Source organism: Oncorhynchus nerka, linkage group LG11 (assembly GCF_034236695.1).
Source record: "Oncorhynchus nerka isolate Pitt River linkage group LG11, Oner_Uvic_2.0, whole genome shotgun sequence".
NCBI classification, from domain to species: domain Eukaryota; kingdom Metazoa; phylum Chordata; class Actinopteri; order Salmoniformes; family Salmonidae; genus Oncorhynchus; species Oncorhynchus nerka.
Window position 1 is genome coordinate 43,351,176 of NC_088406.1, and position 27,997 is coordinate 43,379,172.

Consider the following 27,997-nt stretch of genomic DNA (forward strand, 5'->3'; position numbering starts at 1 on the left):
TACCATTGTATGATGTTTTATTAAAAAGTAAAGAAAACATACGTCAGCCTGGCTAACTCCTCCCCACAGGCAATGATGGATCAGAAGGTGTACCATTGGCAGTGATGGCTGGGAGAATAATATTTACCTCAAAACAAAGGAAAAAAAAAGAAAAAAAGGGGGAGATCTAAACTCCCATATCCTTTACATGTGAGCCCCACACCTGTCCAACCAATCCCGACCCCAGTTGAGACTTAATACAAAAAAAAACACAAAAAAAAGTGGAAAATACTTTTTTTAGTTCCTCCAGAAATAAAGCATTTACAACAGACAGGTATTCTGAGAGCAGTCACTTTCATTAGCGCCACCTGGTGCTAATGAATAGAAACTGATAGGAATAACCTGCTGCTGAAGAATGTGAACCTAACAACACATCCCATGGTCCACGAACCCTCCTCCCCACACAGACCGCCTACCTCGGACTAGACCCTAACCAGACTTTGTATGGATGGCATAAAGATGAGCGCTGACAAATCTTTGTGAACGAGGAAGTGGTTACAGCTCACAAGTATTTCTCATACACTGCGTTTGAATCAAATTCAGACAGATGTGCAACAAAACACTGAACACGAAAATCACATTTAAAATCAACAAGCACGTTTCCATGCATTTAGACCATGGTTATCCTTGTATGTGGTTTCAAATAATAAAAGCCTATAAATGTTAATGAGACAGTGGACATGTGAAAATTAAGGCGGCAGGCATAGTTTTACAGGGAGAGAACTACAGGGCTGAGTTGAAGGAGAATCAACTACTCAACCTGAGGACATTATGGAGGTGAAAGGTCAGGTACCGCGGTGGACCAGGAATGAGACACTGCAGATAAACATGTGTTTCTGCATCCAGAACAGAGCCATCTGGAGAAAGAGGGGACTAAAACGTACTGCTGTTTGTACAATAGGTCTTTTCATTGTCAATAACACTGGAAACTGAATTGCATATGTAAAAACCTGGATAATCTGGTTCAATGCTTAGGCAGAGTGATGGCTAGGCAGTGTGTGTGTGTGTGTGTGTGTGGCCTGAAGAAAGAATTCAGACGTATACGCCAAGGTCTTTGGTGGCCTCACATGGCTGGGTTGCCCAAAGGCCAGTGTTAAGTCACTTCAAAAAAAGCAAAACCAGAGAATGATGACTGTACATCGACATAGAACTAATTTATCCTGGACAACGGTTACCAGCCCATCTCTCTCAGCCCAAGACGCAACTTTAAACCTGGGAGGATGACCAGAATGTAAGGTGTGGGGGTGGTCTCTAAGAGCTCTGACAAATCCTCTCATCTTAAATGTACATTTCTTGGTTTGAAAAAATGTCAAAATATTAAATCGCATTACAAATATAAATCAGTTTCTTTTTTTTATACTAAAAAATATTAACAAAACCAAAATCACAAAAAACTCCATCTGAGAAGTTGAGCCCCATTTCCTCGGAATTGGGAGGTGGGTTCTGCTTCATTTAGGGGCAGAAATTTGAAAAGACAGAACAGAAAAAGCACCCTGGACTTCATTAGGAGCGTTTTTGCCGCTTGGAATGTCGGTGGCCAGCCCTGTTCTCCTCGTCACTATCCTCGCCACCAGCCCCACGCTGCAGAGTTCTCCGCTTGTCGCACTCCTCGCCATCGCTCTCCTGCTCCCGGTAGTCCCTCCGGCAGGAAGAGGCCGCCGCCCGCTTGCTCTTCCTCTCCTCCTCCTCTCTCCTCCTTTGCTCCACCACTGCTTTCCTGGGCCGACCCACCTTGCCTTTCCCATTAGGCATCTTCCGAACCTTCGGCGTCTCCTCTTCCTCCTCATCCTCTGAGACCTGGGGGGTCCGACTGACTCTCTTCCGCTGGCGGCGGCGCAGGTAGCTGAGGCCGGGCAGCAGCTTGTGGAGCAGCTCGGTGAAGCTCTGCTCCGTCTTGGCCATGCAGGAGAGCACTGAGCTGCCCGTCTGGTTGTACTCCTCAGCGTTGGAGAACACCAGCTTGACGTCCTCCAGGAAGTCCTGGGCGTGGCGGTACTGGCCCTCGCTGAACTTGGCCTGCATGGTCTGGAAGTCCATGGGGCTGGAGATGATGTCAAAGTAGTCCTCCGCCTCCTCTACTGACACCGGCTCTCTGGAGAGAAGACGGGGAGGTTAGGGGTCAGGTCTACCGTCTCAGATCTAGTTAGCTTGTTACCATTGCTATGGAATTCACATGGACACCTACATTGAAAATCTAAAAATCAACTGTCTGATATTTATATAGTTAATTAATGTATGTTGTTACATTGAGATAGGAGTATAAGTCCAAAGTTAGTTGTACCAGTCAAGCCATAGTTTAAACACTTTCAGGAGGCATTTCCCAGCATGCCAGTCTAACAGACTAGTAGTGCATCAGTCTCACCTGAACGGCCAGCTGTAGCGAAATTTGACCAGTTTCTGCAGGATCTCCTCGCTCCTCTCCAGCTCCAGGGCCTGCCGACGCACACTTGTCTTTGAGCTCTGATGCACCTGCAGCAAACCAAAAACACACCATAGTGTTGGGAAGGGGTCAAATGATCTGCATAGAAGCTGGCTTGCACCAGTGTGTCGGAGTCACCAGACCAAAGTCTTTATAACCATGGATGTGTTCTCACCAGCTCGCCGAGGTCTGCAGGGCTGCTATGGGCAGCCTTCTGTTTCCTGGGTTTACTGGGGGGAGTATGCTTCTTAGATCCACCCTTACTGGACACCTTCGATGCTTTAGAGTGCTTGGTCTTCTTCCTTGATCTCACTGGGAAGAAGAGTCTAGTTAAATACACACACCATCAGGAAAACATTTCAGTCAGCCCCATTTGTTGTACCTGTTTGAACAGGGATGAAGATATAAATCACAAGTTAAATGGTCAAACATAATTCAGATGTGTAAAAAAAAAAGAAATCTTTCAACAGACATCCTAAAAACAGATCTCCTCTGGTCTAATAGGCTCATCAACGAGCCCAAATGATCAGAGGGAGGGAGCTGTGCCTAGTCAAGAGACCTCAAAATGCACGAGGCCGTATCCTCTCTCAGTTTGGTTCGCAATGTTATTGCAGCACTATAACCATCAACCACCCCTGTCTTCCAAATCCAGTTGTGTGTGGTTACCTTACGTGCATGCCTAAACTCAGAGGATCACTCTGCCACATGCTGTCAAGCCAAGCCGGGGGTGAAAAGCCCACCAGATCAAAAGGGGGTGGGGGACAATGATAACACTTAGACAATGACGAGAGGAGAGAATGGGCTCAGAATACTGCACCACATTCCTGTCATTCCCATCTCTCTCTGCACTCGTGAAATGGAAATGTGTCCATTGTTCGTGCTGTTCAGAGTTTTCCCTGGTCTGCTGGTCAGGATAGGAGACAATCTGGGCCCTAGTATTGATGTAAAACCACTGCTCCACAACAGGCCCTTCCCACCCAGTCTTAGAGCCCTAGTCCACAGTTGTTCACTTCAGAGTGTATGGGCTTCTATGTCAACTCTGCACTTACACCGATTCAATAAATATACAGTGGGTGTGATAGCGAAGTATTCACCCTGCTTTGGGATTTTTTTCTCCACATTCTGTTGAGTTACAAGGAGGGATTGAAATAGATTTAAATTGTGAATTTGTCATTGATCTACATAAAATACTCCGTAAATGTCAAAGTGGAAATAATTCCACAAACGAATACAAATTAAATAATTAAAAAAATAAACCCCTTTGTTTAGGCAAGCCCAAAATAGTTCAGGAGTAAAATGTGGCTTAACAAATCAAAGGTTTATGGGCTCACTGTGTCAAAATAGAGGTTGACAAGATTACTGAATGACCACCCCTTCCTCTACCCCTACCCCATACAAACAGTGCCTTAAGAAAGTATTCATACCACTTGACTTATTCCACATTGTGCTACAGCCTTAACTGAAAATGTATTACCCCCCCCCCACATCTACACAATATCGCAAAATGACAACGTCAAAGGTGGGGGGTGGTGGGAGAGGGCCTGTGGTGGGAGTCCTAAATGGATAACAATAACAAATCAGACATTAAATATATTTTTTAAGCATAGTCAAGTTAAGAATTATGCTGTGGATGATGTATTAAACCACCCAGACAAAGATAGTCATCCTTCTTGAACTGAAGGACAAGCAGGAAACTGCTCAGGCATGTCACCATGAGGCAGTAGGTGATGGGAGAAAACTGAAGATGGAACAACACCATTGTAGTGACTCCACAATAATGACCTACATGACAGAGTGAAAAGAAGAATACAAATATACATAATACCAAATGCATCCTTTTATCCCAGAAAAGGAATACACTGTTTGGCCTAAATGAAAAGCCTCATGTGTGGGACAAATCAAACACATCATTGAGTAACTGCCTCCTTATTGTCAAGCATGGTGGTGGCTGCATCATGGTATAGGTATGCTTGACATCTGCAAAGACTGGGGAGGTTTTCCAGATAAAAAGAAAAGGGATGGAGCTAAGACCAGGCAAAATCCTAGAGGAAAACCTTCTTCAGTCTGCTTTACACCAGACACTGGGAGAGATAATTCACCTTTCAGCAGGACAATAACCTATAACACAAAGCCAAATCTACACCAGAATTTCTTACCAAGAAGACAGAATGTTCTTTTTGTGACAAAGTCACAGTTTTTTGGCAAGACTCCCACTAAAAAGTAATAATACAATTTTTTATTTTTTTAAATCAGCAAGGGGGTGAATACTTATGTTAGGCACTGTAGCTCGGTTGGGAAAAACCCCTGCACATGCTGGCCACCCTGCCCTCATTAGTACTGTTACATTGGGCTATGATAAGTAAGGCTCCTCACAAGGGTCAATAATACTCACAGCTGTGGCCCACAGCCTTGTAATCAGCATCCTCCTCGTCATCTTCATCAGAGTCCTCCGATTCAGACTCTTCTTCTTCCTCTTCATCCTCCTCTTCCTCAGTGTCCTCTTTGTAGTTTCTGGAACAACAAGTAGCCACCAGCATTCTATGTTAAAGAGCATTCATCCAATTGGTACCCAACAACCACCCAACCAGCAAAACAGGCTTCTTTCTTCGCACACTGTAGGTTTGGAAGAACATCAAACTAGAAACAGAATCGTATGATTTTGGGTCAAAATAATAAAACAAGTATTTTCCAAGTGGCCTATACAGTACCATCTTCAGATTGAAACGGCTTGCTTGTCGTGTTTGACGAGGAACAAGAAAGTTTAGACACAGCTAAGTCTTTAATCCTCCAGTGAAGTGATGCGTTTTATTGTGTGACCCCCTACCTTCCGCGGGAGCAGCGTCTTTGCACGGCAGGCTGGCAGGCGGGGCACAGCCACTCCCCCTGGGGGATGCGGTAGAGGGCGGGGCGCAGACAGAACAGATGGAAGGCCTTGTTGCACTCGTCACACAGGATGAGCTTGTCATCCTCACCTGAAGACACGATTGAGATTATCATCACAAACAGACTCAGTAAAGAGTCATTAACTCAAGACAATGAAATGTGTATACATAAAGTCACTAAGACCAGCTAAAGTTATTCATATGAAATAAGGAGAAGCCTCTGTACGGAGTTCGTGTGCAAAAGCTCCAACTGAACAAACAAAAAACACCCACGCTGCATACCTCATAGCCCAGGACTCAGATCTACAAGTTAGGACCAGAGGTGGTTACTGATTAGAGGTGGAGGAACTATTTTGACAGGGACAGGTGTGACAAAAAAATCTGAGTGGTACACAAAAAGGGCTAGGGAGTAGGGGATGATATGGCATTGGACCAAGATGCCCCGAGACATCCAGGGTCATTTGGCTAGGGCTCAGTTTGCAATGAGACAGGTGGTCAAATCCCCAGGAGAAGGGGCCCAGAGTGACTTTTGTTTCACTCATTAGCTCTACCAAAACAAGCATTCATCATAATAATTGATTACCTATATGAAATCAGTCTCATTTCCAAATATTTGAACTTCAAAATAAGGCTAAGGATAAGTCATGGCTAACCTGAAATCACTGGGTAAGTTTCCACCACACCAACTCTGCTAATGTCAAATCAGCAACATGGATAGGAGGGAGTAGTGTATTTTCATACAGGGCCTTGAGTATTGTACTTCTACTTACAGTAATTGGTACTTATATTACATCAACACTTACGGGGCCTTATACTGTAGTATCCTACTGCTAGTTCACCTGTAGTGACACTACCCCGTCCCTGCTCTGGGCTCATCCCCCTGCCCTGCCTGGGACTAACTATGTCCCGCAGAACAAGGACAGGAGGTATCAGCCCTGTCCCTGGAGAGAGTACAGGTTGTTATTGGAAGAGAGAATGTGTTCCAATAAGATAACTGGTTAAATCAAGGTCATTTTATTTACTAGAGCAAAGCTCAACACTTGATGATAACTGATAACTTCTCTTCGGTCATTACAAGACTATATATATATAGATATATATCTATATATATATATATAAGTTAATAATTTGTTTCTGCCTGTTCGAGGTCTGACTCAAAGGCCCAAATGTGAAAAATACTGTCCTCTATCCATCACTTTTGGATTTTTCTATGCTACCCGACTGTCTAAATTACATTTCAATGACTGTAGCAAGCTTCAGAGTAAAACACATTTCACTGTAGCTACCAGGGGTATGTGACAAAAAATATATATATATATTTTTTAGAGACTAAATCTAGGTCATTATTTTATTTATTTTAACCCCTTTTTTTGTGGTATTCAATTGTTTTATGTAGTTAGTCTCCTCTCATCACTACAACTCCTGTACGGACTCGGAGAGCCGAAGGTCGAGAGCCGTGCGTCCTCCGAAACACAACCCTGCCAAGCCGCACTGCTTCTTGACACAATGCCCACTTAACCCGGAACCCAGCCGCACCAATGTGTCGGAGGAAATACCGTACACCTGGCGACCGTGTCAGCGGGCACTGCGCCCGGCCCACCACAGGAGTCGCAAGTGCGCAATGGGACAAGGACATCCCTGCCTGCCAAACCCTCACCTAACCCAAGACGACGGTGGGCCAATTGTGCGCCGCCCCATGGGTCTCCCGGTCGCGGCCCAGCTGCGACAGAGCCTGGACTCGAACCCAGAACCTCCAGCAGCACAGCGATGCAGTGTCTTAGATCACTACACGGGAGGCCCAGGTCATTATTTCTACAGTCTCCATTTACTTCTAGTAATTTCAATGTTGATTGAGATTGAATAAACAAACATTTCAGGGGAAATACATTTTTTTTACTCAAACCACCTCGCTGGCCGGATTGAAATGGGCTCGTGGGCCTTGTTTGACACCCCTGGTTTAGTGGGTAGTTGTTTGGATGCAAGGTCATTTGTGAATCGCCAAGTCTTCACAGGACTTTGCTCAGGCAGATAATCTCCAACAGGCAGGAAATGACAGTCAAATGCTGTAGTGTAGACCAGGGTTTCCCAAACTCTGTTCCCGGGCCCACCCTGCGTGCCCGTTTTGGTTCTTGCCCTAACACTACACAGCTGATTCAAATAACCAACTCCTCATCAAGCTTTAATTATTTGAATCAGCTGTGTAGTGTTAGGACAAAAACAAAACTTGCATCAAGAGGGGACCCCAGGACCGTGTTTGGGAAACCCTAGGTGTAGATGACTCAATACTGTGAAAAGTGTTCTTAGCGAGACGCTGGGACACGGTGCTCTACCGCCACCTAATGATAGATTTCAACACTACATACATATATATTTGTTTTCTTCATCTGATTGACTTTAGTGTTCAAATTAGATCCACTTTTAGGATACTATCTTCAATTGTTTCTTACTAATTGGAATGCCGTTTTTCCATTGACACCATTTAAAATTCTCTCTTCAGTTTTCAGACAGCTCCAGGACATTGAGGATCACCCACCTTTCCTGCGGCACACCTTGCAGCGTGCGTTCTCCGCCGACATGTCCCACTTGATGCAGGCGTCCAGCATGCCCAGCAGCACGTGCATCCGGGAAAAGGTCTGAGCCTCGCGGATCGCCGTCTTCCATTTTTCTACTGCCGTCGCCACCTGCACAGCAGACAAATGACTATTATTGACTTTGTTTATTTAATCTCTTTTATTGTATCGATTTTCACAGGAAAAAAAGTGTGTTTAAAATGCACTTTAAATAAACATAGATTTGAAAAGACAGTCCTCCTTAAGCTCAAATACAGCTTGGGGGTAGAAGCAGCCCTTTAAAACCAGATCAAGGGACAGATTACCCTAGCTTCAATCCTATCCTTAACCATTAGCAGGATGAAGAAACATCGGATTCTGGATTAGTCGTTAGGAATACCCCTTTCATATACAGATACAAATCACACTTTTCCATACCATCCTCTTTATACCATATTTTGCTTACACCTGAAAGAGGTAAGGGGTACAAATAAAATAAAAACATACTACATTTACAACCCACCTCGAGACCTAGTCATGAAACCTGTATTTTCAGACCCTGTAACCACATGGGTCTGTGAGAAAAGATCTGTTTTAGGCGGGTAAATTCAATAACAATATTGTTTAATACCTTCCTAATATGAATTGCAAACAGGCCCCATGGTTTAACCCTCCCCCCATACAAATTGCCAGTTACGCACTGATATGTATAAAAGGGGTTATACTTGCAAGAAAATTGTAAATAAGAGGCTGTTTGAAAGGGGGTTGCCTTGTTTTTAATTACAGGTAACGTACCATGTTCTGACTAAAATATGTATTACTCACCCTGGCCTCCTCTGCCAGCTTCTTCTCCTCATCCACCTCCTCAGTCTTCCTGCTCTCCTCCCCTTCCTGCTTCTTCTTTTTCTTCTGCTTGGGGGCCATGAAGCCCTGCAGGAACTTCTTGATGACACAAGCCTGGAGAGTGATGACACACTCCCCAAAGTCCTTCAGGTTCTCCAGGTCACGCACCTGAACACACACAAAGAGAAAGATGTCAGAGGGGAATGGTAAAGTTCAGAGGTCATATTTTGCCGAATGTGCAAGGCACAAAGTCGAATACAGGTAAATGGGCATTGAGGAAGATCTTGAAAAGTTGGTTGAACAAAATAATGTGTATGGCCATTAGTGTTTCCTGACAATACGACCTGACCAGATAAGTGATCAGGATAAAGTCCTGAGTCCAAACATGTCAATTGATTGTATGATTAAATAGTTACCTTCTTCTCAAACTCATCCATGCTGTCGTCCATGTAGCCCAGACCGCCCTTCTGGAGGCGCGAGGCCACCTCGATGACGTCGCTGCGCATGTACTTGAGCAGCTCCTGGTGGCCGTCGCAGCTCCTCAGCCCTGGGTTCCCCTTGCGGGCCAGGTTGATAGAGTGGAGGATGTCCTGGTACCTGTCAGCGTACAACACCCAGTCAGTCAGTCGCACATATACCTTTACCATGTGACCTAACCAGGAAAAACTCTGGGCTATTTGCATAAATAGAACAAGACAAAAAAACATATATATATATTTTTTAATGTAAAGTGTGGAGTCGAGTGAATTGGTGGAGGGAATGTAGAATGTAACACTTATGTCTCCTCACCTGACTTGCAGCTTGGTCTTCAGCTCGCTTTCTCTCACACCCTGTGCATGGAGGCTCTCCACCAGGTCATCGAGGTCCCGTGGAGCATCACACACAAACCTTCAACACAACACAAGCTAGGTGTAATCACATAGTATGCCCTAGAACAAATAGAATCACCTGCTCTCTGGTGTAAGTATCGTTTCAACATTGTTATTGAAAGACACACAAATCTTTTTAGTTATCAAGTCAACCAATGACCATCTCTGCCAGTGAGTTCCTTACCAGAGGTTCTGTCCCTGGTTGGGAGTGGTGGTCTCGATGCAGACGGCGGCTGGCGCCCCCTGGTGGGCTCCCTCGCTCAAAGCACCATCTAGACTGCCACTGTCCTCAACATCTGCAGAACCAGCAACAGAATAGGGTCGTGTTCAGTAGGCACAAACCAAACTTGACCAATAGGAGTAGCTTATTTTTCTAGTTTTTCTACAGTGTGCCCTAATGTATATGACCCAGGTTTAACGCTGCAACTACTACAAGACCATCTACTACAACTAATAATATCACTCAATTATATTTAGGGGTTCACAGCAAAGCTGTGAAACATTGTTATTCTCTGAATTCAAATAATTTTCTGGGACATGGTCAAATAACTCACAGCTAGATTGGTAACATTTCTAAGCACACAAACTACAGGACCATGAGTCATTTAGTCTAAAAGAATGCCACTGATTGGCCTATAGGTGGCACTGTTATATAAGTAGAGACTAAACGTTGTATGTAGGCGTCTTTTACATGCGGAACAAATTTGCCTCAAGGGCCCATAAATTCCATCAGGTTTGATTTTCCTCCATTTTGGAAATTTGGGGAAAGAAAATCAGGCCTCTTAACTTCAGGGTTCATACACATTGACAGATAGAATTTCATGACTTTTAACCAAATATCCATGACCAACCGTTAGCGACGTCTCTATATGTGCATGTAACAAAAGTATGCTTAATGTGGCATTGACACAGAGGCTACTCTCTGATCCCAAGTACCATCTCCTGTCGTTGTGGAAGGAACTTAACCCCCAACAAAAGTAGAATACCAGTTAGGCAGCTGTATAAAACACGTGGTCAACACTCAGCATGGAAAGCTACTGGATGTGCAGGGTTTTGATCAAGCCCTGCTCAAACAGAGGGGGGCTAGAATAACAGCCTACACACCCACTAGCTGTCCTGTATAACATTGCGACATTACAACCAAATAAGTTACGCCTTTTGAAATAATCCACTCATTTAATACAGCAGATCAAAATGGCCATGGTAGGCTACAAATCTTTTTATTAAGCTGAAGCAAGCCCACAAATTTTCATCAGTAAAATGTACCTTTTTAGTTTAGTCATATTTATCTTATCTTAGTGTTTACTTCGCAGGCTGACTAGAATCTATTGAGATGCAATGTCCCATACATTGGATGCCTAAATCAACTGGAAATATCTACAAAAGTTTTGAATCCTAAAGAAAGGCTACATCTAATATTACTGTTTCCAATTCACATTATTATTTTGATTCACATTCAACTCAAAATAACTGTTTTAAATTAATCAACTTTGCATGGCCTTATTCACAAGTGTCGATGGAAAGTCTTTTGGGACATGCCGACAACATATGATAATATTAGCTAAAAAGTTCAAAAGATATGTTTTGAATTGGCTACCTAGCTATTTGATAGTTCTTTATCATATTTTATAGGCTATACAGTGCCTTCGGAAAGTATTCAGACCCCTTGACTCGCCACATTATTACATTACAACCTTATTCAATTTTTAAAAATGTTAAACCTCAGCAGTCTACACACAATACCCCATTATGACAAAGTGAAAACAGGTTTAGACATTTTTGCTACTTTATTAAAAATTAAAACTGAAATACCTTATTTACGTAAGTAATCAGGCCCTTTGCTTTGAGACTCAAAATTGAGCTCAGGTGAATCTTGTTTCAATTGATCATCCTTGAGATGATCAACTTGATTAGAGTCCAATTGAATTTACAGCAGGTGATTGGACATGATTTGGAAAGGCACAGACCTGTCTATGGAAAGGTCCAACAGTTGACAGTGCATGTCAGAGCAAAACCCAAGCCATGAGGGCGAAGGAATTGTCCGTAGAGCGCCGAGACAGGATTGTCGAGGCACAGGTCTGGGGAAGGTTACCAAAACAATTCTGCAGCATTGAAGGTCCCCAAAAACACAGTGGCCTTCATCATTCTTAAATGGAAGAAATTTGGAACCACCAAGACTCTTCCTAGATTTGGCTGCCCAGACAAACTGAGCAATCAGGAGAGAAGGGCCTTGTTCAGGGAGGTGACCAAGAACCCAATGGTCACAGACAGAGAGCTAGAGTTCCTCTGTGGAGAAGGGAGAATCTTCCAGAAGGACAACCATCTGTGCAGCTCTCCACCAAATCAGGACTTTATAGTAGAGTGGCCAGACAGAAGCCACACCTCAATAAAAAACTTATGACAGCCTGCTTGGAGTTTGCCAAAAGGCACCTAAAGACTATGACCATGAGAAACAAGATTCTCTGGTCTGATGATACCAAGATTGAACTCTTTGTCCTGAATGCAAAGTGTCACTTTTGGAGGAAACCTGGCACTATCCCTACGGTGAAGCATGGTGGCAGCAATATCATGCTGTGGAGATGTTTTTCAGTGGCAGGGACTGGAAGACTAGACAGGATCGAGGCAAAGATGAACGGAGCAAAAATGTATGAAAAGGATCAATTCTGCTCTAGAGCGCTCAGGACCTCAAACTGGGGAGAAGGTTCACCTTCCAAGAGGACAACGACCCTAAGCACACAGCCAAGACAACACAGGAGTCTCTGAATGTTCTTGAGTGGCCCAGCCAGAACCCGGACTTGAACCTAATCGAACATCTCTGGAGACGTGAAAAGAGCTCCCCATTCAACCTGACAGAGCTTGAGAGGATCTGTAAACAAGAATGGGAGAAATACAGGTGCTTGAGGCTGTAATCGCTACGAAAGGTGCTTCAACAAAGTACTGAGTAAAGGGTCTGAATACCTAAGTGTGACATTTCTGCTTTGTCATTATGGGGTATTGTGTGCAGATTGAGGAAAAATAACAATTTGATACATTTTAGATTAAGGCTGTAACCCAAGAAGATGCGGAAAAGGTCAAGGGGTCTGAATACTTTCCGAAGGCACTGTATATAGGCCTACCTGCTACTGCAATGTCTGACCGTCTCTCGTTCCTTGAGCAACGGACCACTCGTCTCGCACGCGATGCAAGCAAACAGACGCTCTAAAGTGTTATTCTGATCCTTGTTTATATGTTGATTTTTATTTGATAAAATACGTAACCGTGCCTGAATAAATTATCTTAAGAGATGGCGGGCAGGCCTCTGCACTCTAGTTATGAGTCTTTCTGCACTGTTATGATATATGCAACTGGCAGCACAAAACTCAAGAGATTTACTGCGGAAGGTAACTTCGATTCTAAACTACATCAAACCACAACCACTGCGCGCACGCCTGTTTGCAAACCTTGTGGAGGTATGGGATCAGAGCATGACAATGTTCTATCTCATACCAAGGCTTGGTGGTTACCAAGATGGAGTGTTTTAAGATGTTTCATATTGAGAGAGGAACTGTTGTCTTTCACAATGGATATATAAAAACAGAGACTTTGTGTAATGAAAAGAAAAATGTATCCTTGCTTCTGTAACAGACATATATAGGAAACTGAACACAAGCCTGCAGGTGTTTTGGTTCGTCACAAAGGGAATACCCTGCAGTCTCCCTCCGAGCATTAATGCAATGTTGAAAACAACTGGGAACTCAGAAGTCTATAATTTTAGAGTGTTCAAGACAACTTGAAACATGAAATATAAAAAATAAAATAAAGAGCTTGAAGTCATACAACTCGGGAAGTCGGGCCTCTTTCTAGACTTGCTGATTTAAAGATCACCGACGTCATGATTTGACCTCGTGTTTTTCCTGAGTTCCCAGTTGTCTTGAAGCACCATCAAACTCATGTGAAGCTGGGTTAAGTTCTCTCGTCTGCATTAAAACCAAAAATGTATCCAGGTTGGATTGAGCAGAGATGCACACTGTCGACTACACCCCATGGTTTTCAGACGCTCCGATGCGACATGCATCAAGCACACCCATCTCATTAGTGGTGGTGAGATAATGTGTCTTATGTCAGACTCATTTGCAATTGACCGTCATAGCCGCACGTTAAAAGTATGTGACGTTGAGTTGACTGCCATAAACATTGGCTGTTAATAATTACATACATTTCCCCCCAACGTGGTTGGAGTCGCAAACATTTTCAGATATCAAAATGGGGTAGTTGGCCAAAAGGTTTAGGAACCCCTAAGTTAAGAGATAAATAAGGAAAGAAGATTTTAAATGTCAATTAAAATCCTTTGTAAATCCACTCCACAATGGCTTATCAATGCCAAAGTCAAAGTTTAAAGTTAATACGCAAAAAAAAAAAGAGAAGGAAACTATTAACAATTCACTTAGACTTTTTTTTTTTTACATATCAAGTCAGTTAAGAACACATTCATATTTTCAATGACGGCCTAGGAGCAGTGGGTTAACTGCCTCGTTCAGGGGCAGAACGACGGATGTGTACCTTGTCAGCTCAGGGATTCGGTTACTAGTCCAACGCTCCTACCACAAGGCTACCCTGCCGCCCTGTAACGCTAATGCTCAGAATAATCATGGACTAAAAGTCAGATTTACTCTAAATGTCTTTTGACTCGTCACAATAGCCCCTGAAGATTTTAAGGAAATAACACGGACGTATTCAAAGATTGTCACACTACACCAAGATGCATATTAGCCCATACGCGAATATGCTAAAAATACTTTTAAAATCTTCTCATGAACCACATGACATGTAAGCCCATGGTTCAAGTCTTACCTATGTTTTAAAAAAGCAAAGGGATTGATCAAAAGAGGAGTTATTGCCAAATCAGATGTTGTGTCCATTTAAACCACTGTAAATCCACCCCACAGTGGACTATTAACTTGAAACTTGTCGTTGCTATTTTAAATAGGCACATAACAGAGCATTCCCATTGCATAAATCACCTATGCAACCACGGACTCAGCATTGTTTCTAATTGACATCCCAAAGAAAAACCACACCGAATTTGGTATTGATATCTAAAACAAGGAAACTATAAGCAACTTCTTCTTTGCATATGTAACACTAATGCTCAAAATCATCTGTAATACGTCATTGCTGCTCACAGCTATATTTATTAATTATATTCCTTTACGCTTCTGGGACATGAGGCACTAAACATAGTACAGCTTATGGTTTGCAGACTTTCAGATGTGATAGTGTAATAACTCACCGTTAGTCTCCTCCTCGTCTTCAGGCTCGGCTGTAGCCTCTTCCAGGGTGAGGGTGTAGCTATAGTCAATGCTCTCGTGCACCCAGCCCTTCTCTATGTACAGGCCAGGCACCACATCAGAAAACAGCCAGTACCTAACACAGACACAAAGAGCTAGAAGATCAATACCGACGGTAATATAAACCAACCGTGACATTAATTTAGTTTACATTTGACATAGTTGTTGATTCCTAATATATCCAAAGTCTTGGGACCATTGAGGATGCGTGCACTATACCATATAAGTGATGTGCATGTATCAAGAGTAAACTGTAAATGAAACACCTGAACCGGTTGTGCATCATTGAAGTGTGCGTGCTGACCTGTTATGGTTTCGATCAGTTCCCAGTGGGATTCTTCTCAGCACCAGTTTGGCTTTGGCGATGCCGTCCTGGAAGGCCCTCTCTGCTGCAGCCTTCTGCTTGCGGACACGTTCCTCCTCCGCCTCCTTCTCCATGCGCTCTGAGGGGAGAGAAACTGAATTATTGGAGCCGGTGACAACAAACAAAAAAGACGCTTTGTTTTAAATAGGCACATAACAGAGCATTCCCATTGCATAAATCACCTATGCAACCACGGACTCAGCATTGTTTGGCTCAAATTCAACCAGTCATCTCATCTTTTCTAATTGTCCTCCACAACAAAAATCGGGGAGAGGACTTTGGATCGGTCTCCGTCTGTTAGTACGTTAGTCACACGCGACCTCAGACCATATTGGCCCCATTTTTGATTAAACTTGTGTGAATGATTTGTCTTACCATAAAGATCTGGCATTTACAAAATTACACTGATTGGTCAGATGTTGGCGCTGTAACAAGAGATTGAAAATGATAAATTTGAAAGGTCAAGCCCCTCACCCTGTGTGACTTAGGGGCCTCAGGGACACCGCCATTTTGAATTTGTGAAAAACACTTCAACGCTATTCTTCTGGCACCAACTGACCGATCTACACAAAACTTGATGTGGCATCTATGGACAAAGGTCTCAACGCAGTATTTTCAAGACTAATGACCAATAAACTTTCACGTTGTCTGATACAAATGCATATAAATCAGTCAAAAGACATTCATATTATAACAATATTTGGTACACATGTTGCAAACACTGTCAAGACATAACATATGCAAGAACATTCATATCGACAACATGGTGGCGATATAACAGACACTTTTAGCCCTCTTAAACTGTTTGACTCAAGAGTGATGATATTTGGCACACATGCTCAGGGATGAGTCTAGCTAACCCACGAGATCTCAAACAGCAACGGCCCGATTTTGACTAAAAGTGAGCGAATGATGAGTCTTGCCATGGAGATCTGGCATTTACAAAATCACACTGATTGGCTAATGGGAAGCGCTGCATCATTCATGGGGGACGACATGTTTGCTGTTTACATGTTTAATATTTTTCTATGACTAGTGATAGGAGTATTTCCTTACCATGTGATCTGAACAGGAAAAATGGCCCAGTCTAATGACCTACAATACTCCCAGCTGTCCTTACCCTTGTTCTGTTTGTCCTGCTCCTCCTTTTCCTTCTTGGCCTGGATGGACATCAGCCTCCTACTCTTCACCGTACTGATCATGTCTTCCGACTCGGTGGCCACCGGCTCCGCGGCCACTGGCTCTGCTTTCACCTTCTTCACCTCTTTCTTAGCGCTACCCTCTTTCTTTTTCTCCACCTTGGCGGTGGCTGATGGTGTGTCGCCGGCGGTGGCTGATGGCGTGTCGCCACTGGCAGCCTCCTCGCCTTTGACCTCGGCTTGTTCCTTACGCCGCTGCTTCTCAGCCCGCTTGCGGTCGTTGACCTCCTTGAGCGAGGCCAACCTCTCCTTCCACAGCTCGGCCGAGCGCTGCTGCATGGAGTCCACGTGGTCCTCCACCGAGTAGGTCATGAGGATCCGGTGACACAGTGCTACCAGCAGGCTGGCCTTCTCCGTCGACGTCAGCTCAAACACCTCCACCGCCTCCAGCTGCTCGAGGAACTCACCGCTTACCACCTGGTCGAATCCCCCTAGGGGGCCCCAGTCATCCCCCCCAGAGCCCTGGCAAGAGTCATCGCCGTGGGCGTCACACGGCCGCAGGCACAGGCGCACCAGCTCCGAGACAGAGTGGAGGGTGAGGGGGATCTCCGACAGGGGCATGTCCAGCTCACTGTAGCCCTCAGCCAGCTCATCCTGCAGCAGGGTCTGCAGCAGCACCACAAGCACACGGTTCAGGTATAGGAAACCTGCCTTCTCCCCGGCCAGAGCCTCCATTAGGGCCACTGCCGTCACCGGGTACTGGTCATCGGGCATCAGCAGGCCCGCGTAGCAGTTGAGGAAATCCGCTACCATGGCCACGTCTCCGAACAGGGAGTTGGGCAGGCCCTCTGGCATGTCAACCAGCTTGAAGACAGGAAGTGCCTTGCCGCCCTCGATCTCCAGGTCCTCATAGCGGCGCTGCTGTTCACGGCGCACCTGCAGCTCCTTCTCCCGCCGCTCCTTGGTCTTCTCCCGGAGTTTCTCCCTGATCTCCTCACGCCTCTTCCTCATCACATCCTGCTTCTCCTCCTCGCTCATGGCCGCCCATTTCTTCTTCTGCTCCAGCAGCTCCCAGCGCTTCAGGACCAGGTCTTGGAGCTCCTCTGGCAGCCGGCCTCGGTCCTCAGGCGAGAGGGCCTTGGCTGCCTTGGATATGAGACAGGACATGGCGTTCCTCTTGTCCTCCTTGCCCTTGTGCTCCTTGTAGTAGCGCAGCAGATGCAGGGCCATGGGGTGGAGGGGCTTGCCCAGTTTGGGGGTCCCTGGGCCAGTGCTCCGGGCTCTCTTCTTGGGGCTTCCAGCGGAGAGAGGGTTCTTGGCCAAGTCCAACAGGGTCATCTGCTTCATCTTGGGCTTCTTGGCACCTCCACCCTTTTCATCCTTTTTGGAGGATATCTTCTGACCACTCTTGCCAGGGGTCTTTTTGCCAGCAGCAGATTTCTTATCCCTGGGTTTTTTGCTGGATTTTGGAGAGGAGAGGACAGAGGCCCCACCATCTCTTTTCTTGGGGGTTCCAGAATTCTTTACCTTCAGAGGCGAGCCATTCATTTTCATCTACAATATAAATGGATGCATTATTGATTCAATCCAAAGCAACAGACTAAATCTGCAAATTCTACTGAACATTTAAATTCTCAATGGTCAAATAAGGAAAACAAAGCCTGTGTTTATCTACCAACAGTCATATTCCAGGTGAACTAAGATTCTTTATAAAACCACGAATCCAGCAAAAATATCTGCAAATCAGATTACATCAGCACATGCTGATGTAATCTGATTTGCAGATATTTTTGCTGGATTCGTGGTTTTATAAAGAATACAATTTGACAAACCTGCATGTGGCCCCAGATCGTGGGGCTCAGGGGCATGCCAAGAGAATCCTTTTTCTTCTCGTTCCCTGAATTCACTCCTCCCGGGGTGTTCAAGGTCTTCAGCTTCTTACTGGGTTTGCCCTCCGTTGAGCTCAGGCTCCTGCGCTTGGTTGAGACTGGATTCTCTGCGAAAAACTAGAAGACAAAAAAAAAAAATATTAGTGACAGAATTAAAAACAAAATGTTTCATAAAAACATGCATACAATGCCTTCAGAAAGTATTCACACTGCTCGACTTAAGTCGCATGGACACACTGTGTGCAATAATGGTGTTGATTATAATTTTAATGACCGCGTCATCCCTGTACCCAACACATTCAGATAATTATAAGATCCCTCAGTCGAGCAGTGAATTTCAAACAGATTAAACCACAAAGAACAGGGAGTTTTTCAAAATCCTCACAAAGAAGGGCATCTATTGGTAGATTGGTAAAAGAAAAAGCAGACAATGAATACCCCTTTGAGCATGGTGAAGTTATTAAATTCACACTTTGCATGGTGTATCAATACGTCCAATCACTACAAAGAGAGGCATCTTTCCAAACTCAGTTGCCGAAGAGGAAGGAAACCGGTTAGGGATGTCACCATAAGGCCAAACAATGGAGACTTTAAAACAGTTACAGAGTTGAATGACTGTGATAGGAGAAAACTGAGGATGGATCAAGAACATTGTAGTTACTCCACAATACTAACCTAATTGACAAGAGTGAAAAGGAAGACTTTGCAAAATACAAATACTCAAACAGGCATCCTGTTTGCAACAATGTTTGCAATAAGGCACCGAAGTAAAAATGTGGCAAAGCAATTCACTTTTTCTCCTGAATCCAAAGTGTTCTGTTTAGGGCAAATCCAACACAACACATTACTGAGTACCACTCTCTATATTTTAAAGCATAGTAGAGGCTGCATCATGCTGTGTATGCTTTTTCAGAAAAAAAGAAAAGGAAAAAAAAAGACAATGGACCTAAGCACAGGCAAAATTCTAGAGGAATATCTGGTTCAGTCTGCTTTCCACCAGACACTGGGAGATTAATTCACCTTTCGGGAAGACAATCACCTAAGGCCAAATCTATACTAGAGTTGCTTACCACAAAAACAGGGAATGTTCCTGAGTGGCCGAGTTAGTTTTGACTTAATCTACTTAAAATCTATGGCAAGACCTGGAAATAGTTGAATAGCAATGATCAACAACCAATTTGACAGAGCTTGAAGATATTATATTAGAATGCAAATGTTGGTGGCCTCCCAGGTGGCGTAGTGGTTAAGGGCTGTGCCACCAGAGACTCTGGGTTCGCGCCCAGGCTCTGTCGTAACCGGGAGGTCCGTGGGGCGACGCACAATTGGCCTAGCATCGTCCGGGTTAGGGAGGGCTTGGCCGGTAGGGATATCCTTGTCTCATCGCGCACCAGCGACTCCTGTGGTGGGCCGGGACCAGTGCACGCTAACCAAGGTTGCCAGGTGTTTCCTCCGACACATTGAAGCGGCTGGCTTCCGGGTTGGATGCGCGCCGTGTTAAGAAGCAGTGCGGCTTGGTTGGGTTGTGTATCGGAGGATGCATGACTTTCAACCTTAGTCTCTCCCGAGCCCGTATGGGAGTTGTAGCGATGAGACATGATAGTAGCTACTAACAATTGGATACCACGAAATCGGGGAGAAAAAGGGGGTAAAATTCAACAAAAAAAACAAAAAAAGAATGCAAATGTTCCACAATCCAGGTGTGAAATAGTTTTATAGAGTTACCCAGAAAGACTCACAGCTGTAATCGCTGCCAAAGGTGTTTCTACAAAGTATTGACTCAGGGGTGTGAACAGTAATTTAAATGAGATATATTTCTGTATTTCATTTTCAATAAATTAGCAACATTTTGTAAAAACAGGTTTTCACTGTCATTATGGGGCAGTGTATACAGATGATATTGTTATTATTATTTTGAATTCAGGCTGTAAGAACAAAAAGTGGAAGAATTCAGGGGGTATGAATACTTTCTGAAAGGCTATATTTTTCCCCCGTTTTGTCTTAGTGTTGTATTCTATCTACATTTTCATTCTTCATCACATAATCCAGAGCTCCTACACCAACAGGAGTATATGTGGAGGTTTTTGGACAAACAAACAAAAGTACAAAACACCATATAAATCCAGGTTTACCTTGTGTGGATCCAGGAGGAAGTCGCTGAATTTGCTGGGCAGGTTGAACTTCTTCACCAGTTCATCCTCCACCACCCAGGGGGCCGTCTCTCCCATCCCAAGCCGGAGTGCATAGTGGCGGATGAAGTAGCGCATGATCTCCTTGGTCGGAGGGCGCTCAGTCCGGAAGAGGCTGTCCACTGGGACATCACTGATGACCTGTTGGTGTAGGGTTTAAACATTTATATAAATTACATAGCAGACGCAAGTGTTGTGTTCATTAGAGTATGCAATGGATTTTTTTTTTTTTTAATCAATTTGGTAACGAAAAACAAAAATATGTCTCTTATTCAACAAGTTCAGGCAGCCTCTTTCTGTTTAAATCCATTTTGTAACCAATGAACACGACCCAGTTACATAAAATGTGCACTTGATGGTCGGAGGTGAACAATAGACATTTTAAAACAGTGGAGAGGACACCAACCTTGTCTTCGCTGATCAGCTTCACGTCATACTTGTGTGGCAGGAACTTTGGCATCACCCATCTCTTCTTCTCCTCCTTCATAGCGGTGGGAGTTTTCCTGGGGGAGCGCCGTGCTCGATCACCTAATGGCAAACAAGCACACAGTATACTTTAACACATGTCAACAGATCAGGCTTGTGTGGATCCTATGCTATTTTTACATGTACATTTGAATAAAAAAAAAGAATCATCCAGGTTTGTCCAATAGACATCAAATCTCTTTAATATGTGAAAACAGCCATCTCTGAACTAGCCCACATGTCTTAAAGCTCCACGTGCTGTGTTATAGGGATGTGACATTAAAAATAATAATAATGGGTGTCAAACTCATTCCATGGAGGGCCTAAAGCAGGGGTGGGCAAACTTTTTGGCTCGAGGGCCACGTCAGGATTTTGAAATTCAACGCAGGGCCGTATTTTTTAGAGGACCAATATTTTGTTAAAATCTATTTGAGGGGGCCTCCCGAGTGGCGCAGTGGTCTAAGGCACTTAGACCTTGAGGCGTCACTACAGACCCGGGTTTGATTCCAGACTATGTCACAGCTGGCCGTGGCTGGGAGACCCATGAGGCAGCTCAATTTCCCAGCGCTGTCTGGGTTAGGAGAGTGTTTGGCAGGCCGAGATTTCCTTGTCCCATCGCGCTCTATCAACTCCTGTGGCTGGAGCACCTGTAAGCTGACACGGTCTCCAGGTGAACGGTGTTTCCTCCGACACGTTGGTGCAGCTGGCTTCCGGGTTAAGAGGGCATTGTGTCAAGAAGCAGTGTGGCTTGGCTGGGTTGTGTTTCGGAGGATGCACAGCTCTTGACCTTCACCTCTCCCGAGTCCGTACGGGAGTTGCAGCGATGGGACACGACTAACTACCAATTGGATACGACGAAATTGGGGAGAAGAAAAGGGGGGGCGTACTTTCCCCCCCGGCCTAATGTCTGCTGGTTTTTGGTTTCAATTAAGACCTAGACAACCAGGTGAGGGGAGTTCCTTACTAATTAGTTATCTTAATTCATCAATCAAGTACAAGGGAGGAGCGAAAACCCCCAGACACGGCCCTCCACGGAACGAGTTTGTTTAAACTGACATTTACATTTTTTTCTGCGGTTTTCCGTTTACAACTACAAAAAAAATCATACATTTCACAATGAAGCTGTGCTGCTGCCAGCAATGGTTTGGGTCTCACTGTGCATCCCTTTCAGATGGTTAAACATTGCACCTGTACTACCATTACTGTACCTCAATTCTATCTTGCAAAGTTAACATTTCCTTCTCATTTAACTTCTCAAAGTATTGCCATAGAGGACTTCACTGCCGTCGCTTGCCTCTCTCTGCCATTTTCCCCAACTTAACTACGATTCCTTGCAAGCTCACTCGCATTTTGCAGTGTCAAGATTAGATTCCGCTAGGAATTGATTCCTAAGACTCAGTATTTTTGGAACGGAGGTGACAGAGGGGCACAGTATAGGCAGGTCAGGCAACAGGCAGACAGAGTCAGAACCATTTACTATGCCTATCTACCGGCAACCAAAAGCTGTCTCTCGCAATGGAATGCTGTAGATCATTTCTTGGCTTGCAATGCCTCGCAACTTCTATAATACAGGGCCTATCAATGAATAGGCTAGGATAGAGATGAGCACCATGCAGCATGTTGCCCTGACAGTCACGGCACATGGGCTTGATTCACACGGTTAACAGCGTGGTAGCCAGGGCACCAAAACAGCAGAGAAGTATTCTTGCACTTCAACGCTCTTAGTTGTTGCATAAGTTGACCAACTATGTTGTTTCCTTTCTGCATTCCCTTCATATCGCTGAGTCTACCTTTAAAAAAATGTTTCCCAAGCTTTTATAGCATATTGTCTGGTTAAGGCTATAACACAGAAAATAATATGTTTTGTGATAAGTGCACTGTCATAAGAATGTTGTAGGGACATTGTTTTAGCTGTTAGGAATGTTTCTTAACGTTAAGGCTCCCAATTTCATTTAAACATTTACACCCCTACTATGTTAGGAATGTTTCTTAACGTTAAGGCTCCCAATTTCATTTAAACATTTACACCCCTACTATGTTAGGAATGTTTCTTAACGTTAAGGCTCCCAATTTCATTTAAACATTTACACCCCTACTATGTTAGGAATGTTTCTTAACGTTAAGGCTCCCAATTTCATTTAAACATTTACACCCCTACTATGTTGTGGATTTTGGTGCAGGTTACCCAAAATATAATAATATAATTTCTAGCACAACATGACCCAAATGTTTTGTACTCACTGAGGCTCTCTCTCCTGCTTTCCCTGGGGCTCTCCTCTCTGGTCAGCTGTTGTTCCTTCTTCTGGTTCTCCTGGCTGGCATTCTCCTTGTCGCTGGAAGGAGAGTCGCAGGCTCCCTCTAGCTTCTTCTCCGACGTCTCCCCCTCAGCGTTCCCTTCAAGGGGGTGTATCTTCACGACCTTAACCCGCAAACTCTTTTCCTTCCCCACCTAAAGAGCCCAAAAAGAATTTGGGAAGGGGGGCAAAAATGTTTCAGATTAATTACGTGAAGAAATGTGTAAAAAAAAAAGTTACAGCATTCGACCAAAGTAAAGACAACCTCACCAGAAAGTCACACTCTTCGTCTACGGCGTACTTGGTGAGGATCTCCACCCAGGCCTGGTCCACCAGCTTGTCCAGGGAGACCGTGTTGTGATGGACCATCTCCAGGACGGGCTTCTCGAACCATAGTGGGTATTCCTCCTGAAGCCTGGACATAAAACACCCATGTCAAACATCTCACTTATCGAACACTCGATTGAAATTGGCAGCAATAAACAGTCTTCTTATGCTAACTGATTTGGGTTTATTGGTGCACATTCACGCAATTAATTTCGACAGATGGTGGCTTTGTATGGCTATTGCTATTTTCACTGTTCGAGTCACCCGCAAATGCTTTCCGTAATTCATAAACATGCACGCAGCAGTCCGAGCCGAGGAATGAATACAAATGGTAACATCTCAATGAAACGGAATGCTGGGACCACCAATGCCTACCCTACCTGTACACAACCACTTCTCCAGCAGGGGAAGCAGATTCAAACCCAGGCTTCCCTACATAGTATAAATAGACATCTTTAAATACGGTTGCTGATCCTGCATGGCTTGCGCCGAGGGTGCTGGTGGAGCACAGCCTGGCTGTGGCACTGCACTGAGGTCATTCGTGAACAAATGGAACCCAACTTTCATTCCCTCCCACAGTGCAGCACTCAATGCCACAGCAGCCAACCTGGACACACTGTCCTGAAACTTATCAAACGAGAGAATCTAGACCTTGTCTAAAAACATTCCCTAATTCAATCCCTTCAGATGGACACAAGTGCTAGGGGGTGTGAAGTGCTACGGGTTGTTTCTGGACCAGGCCACACACTTATTTTGCACTCTCTTTTCATTAAATAAAATGAAGACATTCTCCCCATCATTGGATTCAAGGATGACTCAATCCATACGTCATGCAAATAGAAAGGAAGGAGGCGCACGGGGAAAGTCCAATAACACAGCTGTGAATCGTGTGACCTTCAACGGGAGACAGTGAGCAGTGTGTGCTACAGATCTTTTTAGCCTCTGTATAGAATAACAATTTATATTCATTTTGAAACAGAGCATTTCTGTTGTAATGTCACTCAAGCTAGACTTGCTTGTTACTCACAGTTCAGTGACTTCTTGCTCCTCCTCCCAGGCCTCCTTGTGTGTGAGCTGGTTGCTGCCGGTACTCTTGCATGTCCAGATGCGTTCGGCGTACCTCTGCAAGCGCGCCTCATACTCTCTGTAGCCATTTCATCAGGATAACAACATGATCAAATGATCATAGTATGAGTACTAGGATACAGGATAGGAATATCCGCTTAGTCACTTGACTCAGTTAGCTCTACGGTAAACCCAGAGACCTCTGATTTATAATTAATTAGTCATGTTAGCAGCAGTTGATCTCAATAATTAAAAGTGAGTGTGAGGGACATCCCACACCATGTATATATATTCGGGATCCTTTCATAACAGAGCCAAAGTGCAGGGTAATACCCAGAAACACTGTGCTCCAGCTGAAACTAAATCTAACAGTGTTCCTGTCTGTAGAGGCTAAGCAATGTGTTAAGTCATGTCCCGATATCATCATGACTTTGGCATCTATAACACCAATGGCTATAGGCTAGCTAGATGTTAAGCAGTACAAACGTCACCCATTATATTACACTTACTGACAAAATGCAGAGCACAAACATTTTGGGTTGATGATGGTGTACATTGGGATAGTAGTGTTAGGGTTTGCTTACAGGCGGCTCAATTAGCTGCTTATCAAATTAGGTTAGTGTACTGTACCTTTAGACTAGAAACACAAAAAGTGGTGATGATGGCCTAGTAAGTTATGCAGCCTCCTGGAGCAATACATTATCTCGAACTCACGTGGGGCACCAAAATACTTCTGTAACTATTGGTAGTAGGGCTAGGGGACTTCAAAACAACGCATTGAACTGCATTGTTACTACACAGTTGAGCAACCTGAACGATAACGTTACATGTTTAATATCAATCGGGCATGCCAGGCAGCCTACACCGGCTACACTTGATTGGAAAGTGGTTCATGGCACAGACACGTTTGCTTTTTCTTACATGTCGTCATAACCTTTGTATTTACAACAAGTCAAACATGCCAATTTTATCTGCATGTCAAATCAGACCGATTTGATGAGCTAGTGTCATAACCGACGTGATGTAATCTGTGACGTTGTCTGTCTGTAGTTAGCTGCTCTTCAATCTACTCTGTAAAGTTAGCTAGCTATGCTAACAAACGCGCCATAACAAACTAAAACAGATCTTGGGAATTACCCAAACCAGTTAGGCATAAATCAGCTCGATAGATTGCTGGATAGTACTATTCTCAAATAAATCTAGTAGTAGTTAACTTAGCTACTGTTTGTCTAGTTAGCTAGTTTTGAAAAGAGAGCACAACTTCGGCTACGAAATAACACTGTGTGCTCATATTACGACAAAGACAACGTTCTACAGTATTTAGTTAATAAACATCAGGTCAGAAGGTGAATAACATGTTAAAACACTGACAAAACGCGAAGTCCCAATTAGTGTACATAATGGTTGTGCTTTGATAGTCAGCTAGCTGGCGAACTGAGTCGGCTTTGCCATAATGTGAAAGGATACTCTTTGTTCCTGAAGGCCTCCTTGGTGTGTTCGATTATGTAGACCTCCTCCTCTGGGCCTGGCGGCTCGGCTAGCGGCTTAACCAGCGGGTAGGGTTTCCGGCCCAGCAGTGGTGCCATCCTGAGTACGAAACCGCAGCGATGACGTCTTTACAAATAAAACTCCTAGTACAAAACTACGCAAAATATCACAATGTGGCCTTAGCATGTAGTCAAGTATCCCAAAATATTCCAGGAGCATTCAACGTGTAGCAAGCTAGCTAGCCAGTCGGCTAAATCCTCGTTGCAAAACAATAACACAGCACTTCTTGCTAGCAGTCAAATCGCATCCTTGTTCTGTTCGCCGGTAGTTGTGTCATTGTTTATCAACACGAACTTGTCAAAAACAGCTGTTTAAAAGTGTGAACTGATAATGGACTCTTCGGGTAGGCTATACGGATAAACTTATGCTAGCTAGTCCCAAAGGAGGATGGAGAGGCGAGCTGACAGGATTCTCCAACTCGCGGCAACAGCGGAGGTTCCCGTTAGGGGATCTGGCGCGCTCTCTCCGTTCTCCAAAGACTAGGCCTCTTCTAATGGAGCGATTTTTTTTTTGACTCGCAGTTTCCGTCCTTGAAAGTTGAAGTTGTTACAATAACAGTAAAGTGTTGTAACAACTTAATAGAAATATCCAAGAGGTTATCACCTGGGTTGAAAAAATGGCGGGAGTTCCCGCCCGGCAAAATTCTGCACAACCCCAAAACTCAGTTTCCCCGACAGCAAACAGCGGCTTTAGATTTATCCCGCCCCTCTCGTTTTCAATTGGTCTCATAAAGAGCGATCCTATTGGCGTGTTCTAGCATGTGTTTGCATATTTCCGTAACTCACTTCGCCCTTGCACTCCTTCTATAAACAACGGCATTTTTTAAAATAAACTTTGGCAAAGGGTCAAATCTACTAAACCTAGTCCACGCTGTTCGTAACATATTTTAGTTTTGGGCACATAAAACTGTATTAAGATTAAATGTTTCTTCGGTGAGAAAATTAGCATAATTGTCGGCCAAAATCCATCTTCTCCAACTGCCGGTCACTGGGCTTCCTCTCATCATATTTGGTAGGGAGTGGAAACGCCAACCGGATGCTTCACACTCTGGTGAAATATCTGTCTCATTGTTCTATCTGTGACTCTACAAACTGTCGAGTTCTATCACAAATAGAACAAGGAGGAAGATATTTTACCGGATGTATAAATGTGAAGCACCCGACGCGCCAATAGGATCTCTAGATCGACCCCACCTCCTTGCTTGTTCTTCTCACTATGACTCATTTGTTCCCGTTTGAAACGACAGGCTGTCTTGGTTTATTCATAACAATCTTTGAAATAAGGTTGGAAACAATAGAGACAAAATGGTACCCTCCTCCGGAATGAAACGTCATGGAGCCAGTTTCATAACCCCAGTATAATTAGATTTGCCGCACATTATTTCAAATGACAAGTCATTTTGGACACGCGATTTATTGATTTTAATTGTTAATTTGTCACTACCTGACCGAGCGCTTATATCCTATTAGGGGCGTGGTTTAGCAACGTGAGCTGTAAGAAAATGAAATGGTCAGGCAGTGAGTAATCTCGCTAGCTCGTGCTTGGCTCTGCACCCCTCTCTGCTTGTTCTGCCCACTATGACTCATTTGTTTCAATTTGAAACGTCAGGCTGTGGTCCATCTTGGGTTAGTTATAAAAAAAATCGTTGTTGTAGTCCTAAACCCGCAAATGACTTACCTCTGGTTTGTTCAGCCACATTCGGGAACTCTAGCGAGGAAGACTCGGCCGACCGGGGTTTAGGGAATGAGTGAAGTGGAAAATCCTTCCTTAGTTGTTAATTTTCTTGAAATGT

General features: G+C 44.2%; 1 protein-coding gene across 2 annotated transcripts; it reads right to left on the minus strand.

The window, feature by feature from the left end:
- LOC115136909 (tyrosine-protein kinase BAZ1B-like) lies at nucleotides 1-27,983 on the minus strand. 2 transcript variants are annotated; one of them, XM_029672817.2, is made up of 21 exons: nucleotides 27,883-27,983; nucleotides 26,125-26,244; nucleotides 24,620-24,736; nucleotides 23,536-23,680; nucleotides 23,213-23,420; nucleotides 20,913-21,034; nucleotides 20,450-20,647; nucleotides 18,264-18,437; nucleotides 16,413-17,985; nucleotides 15,233-15,371; nucleotides 14,871-15,004; nucleotides 9,786-9,897; nucleotides 9,522-9,620; nucleotides 9,149-9,329; nucleotides 8,715-8,900; nucleotides 7,874-8,021; nucleotides 5,283-5,430; nucleotides 4,851-4,969; nucleotides 2,634-2,770; nucleotides 2,402-2,508; nucleotides 1-2,131 (listed from the first exon to the last, which is right to left on the minus strand). In XM_029672817.2, exons 2-21 carry the CDS (start codon nucleotides 26,241-26,243, stop codon nucleotides 1,543-1,545), a joined length of 4,755 nt encoding a protein of 1,584 aa, XP_029528677.2. In that variant the 5' UTR covers nucleotide 26,244; nucleotides 27,883-27,983; the 3' UTR covers nucleotides 1-1,542. The 2 variants fall into 2 exon arrangements, with proteins under 2 accessions (XP_029528677.2, XP_029528676.2); XM_029672816.2 differs by lacking the exon at nucleotides 27,883-27,983 and having other exon boundaries at nucleotides 26,125-27,009.
- Between the last annotated feature and the right edge of the window lie 14 nt (nucleotides 27,984-27,997).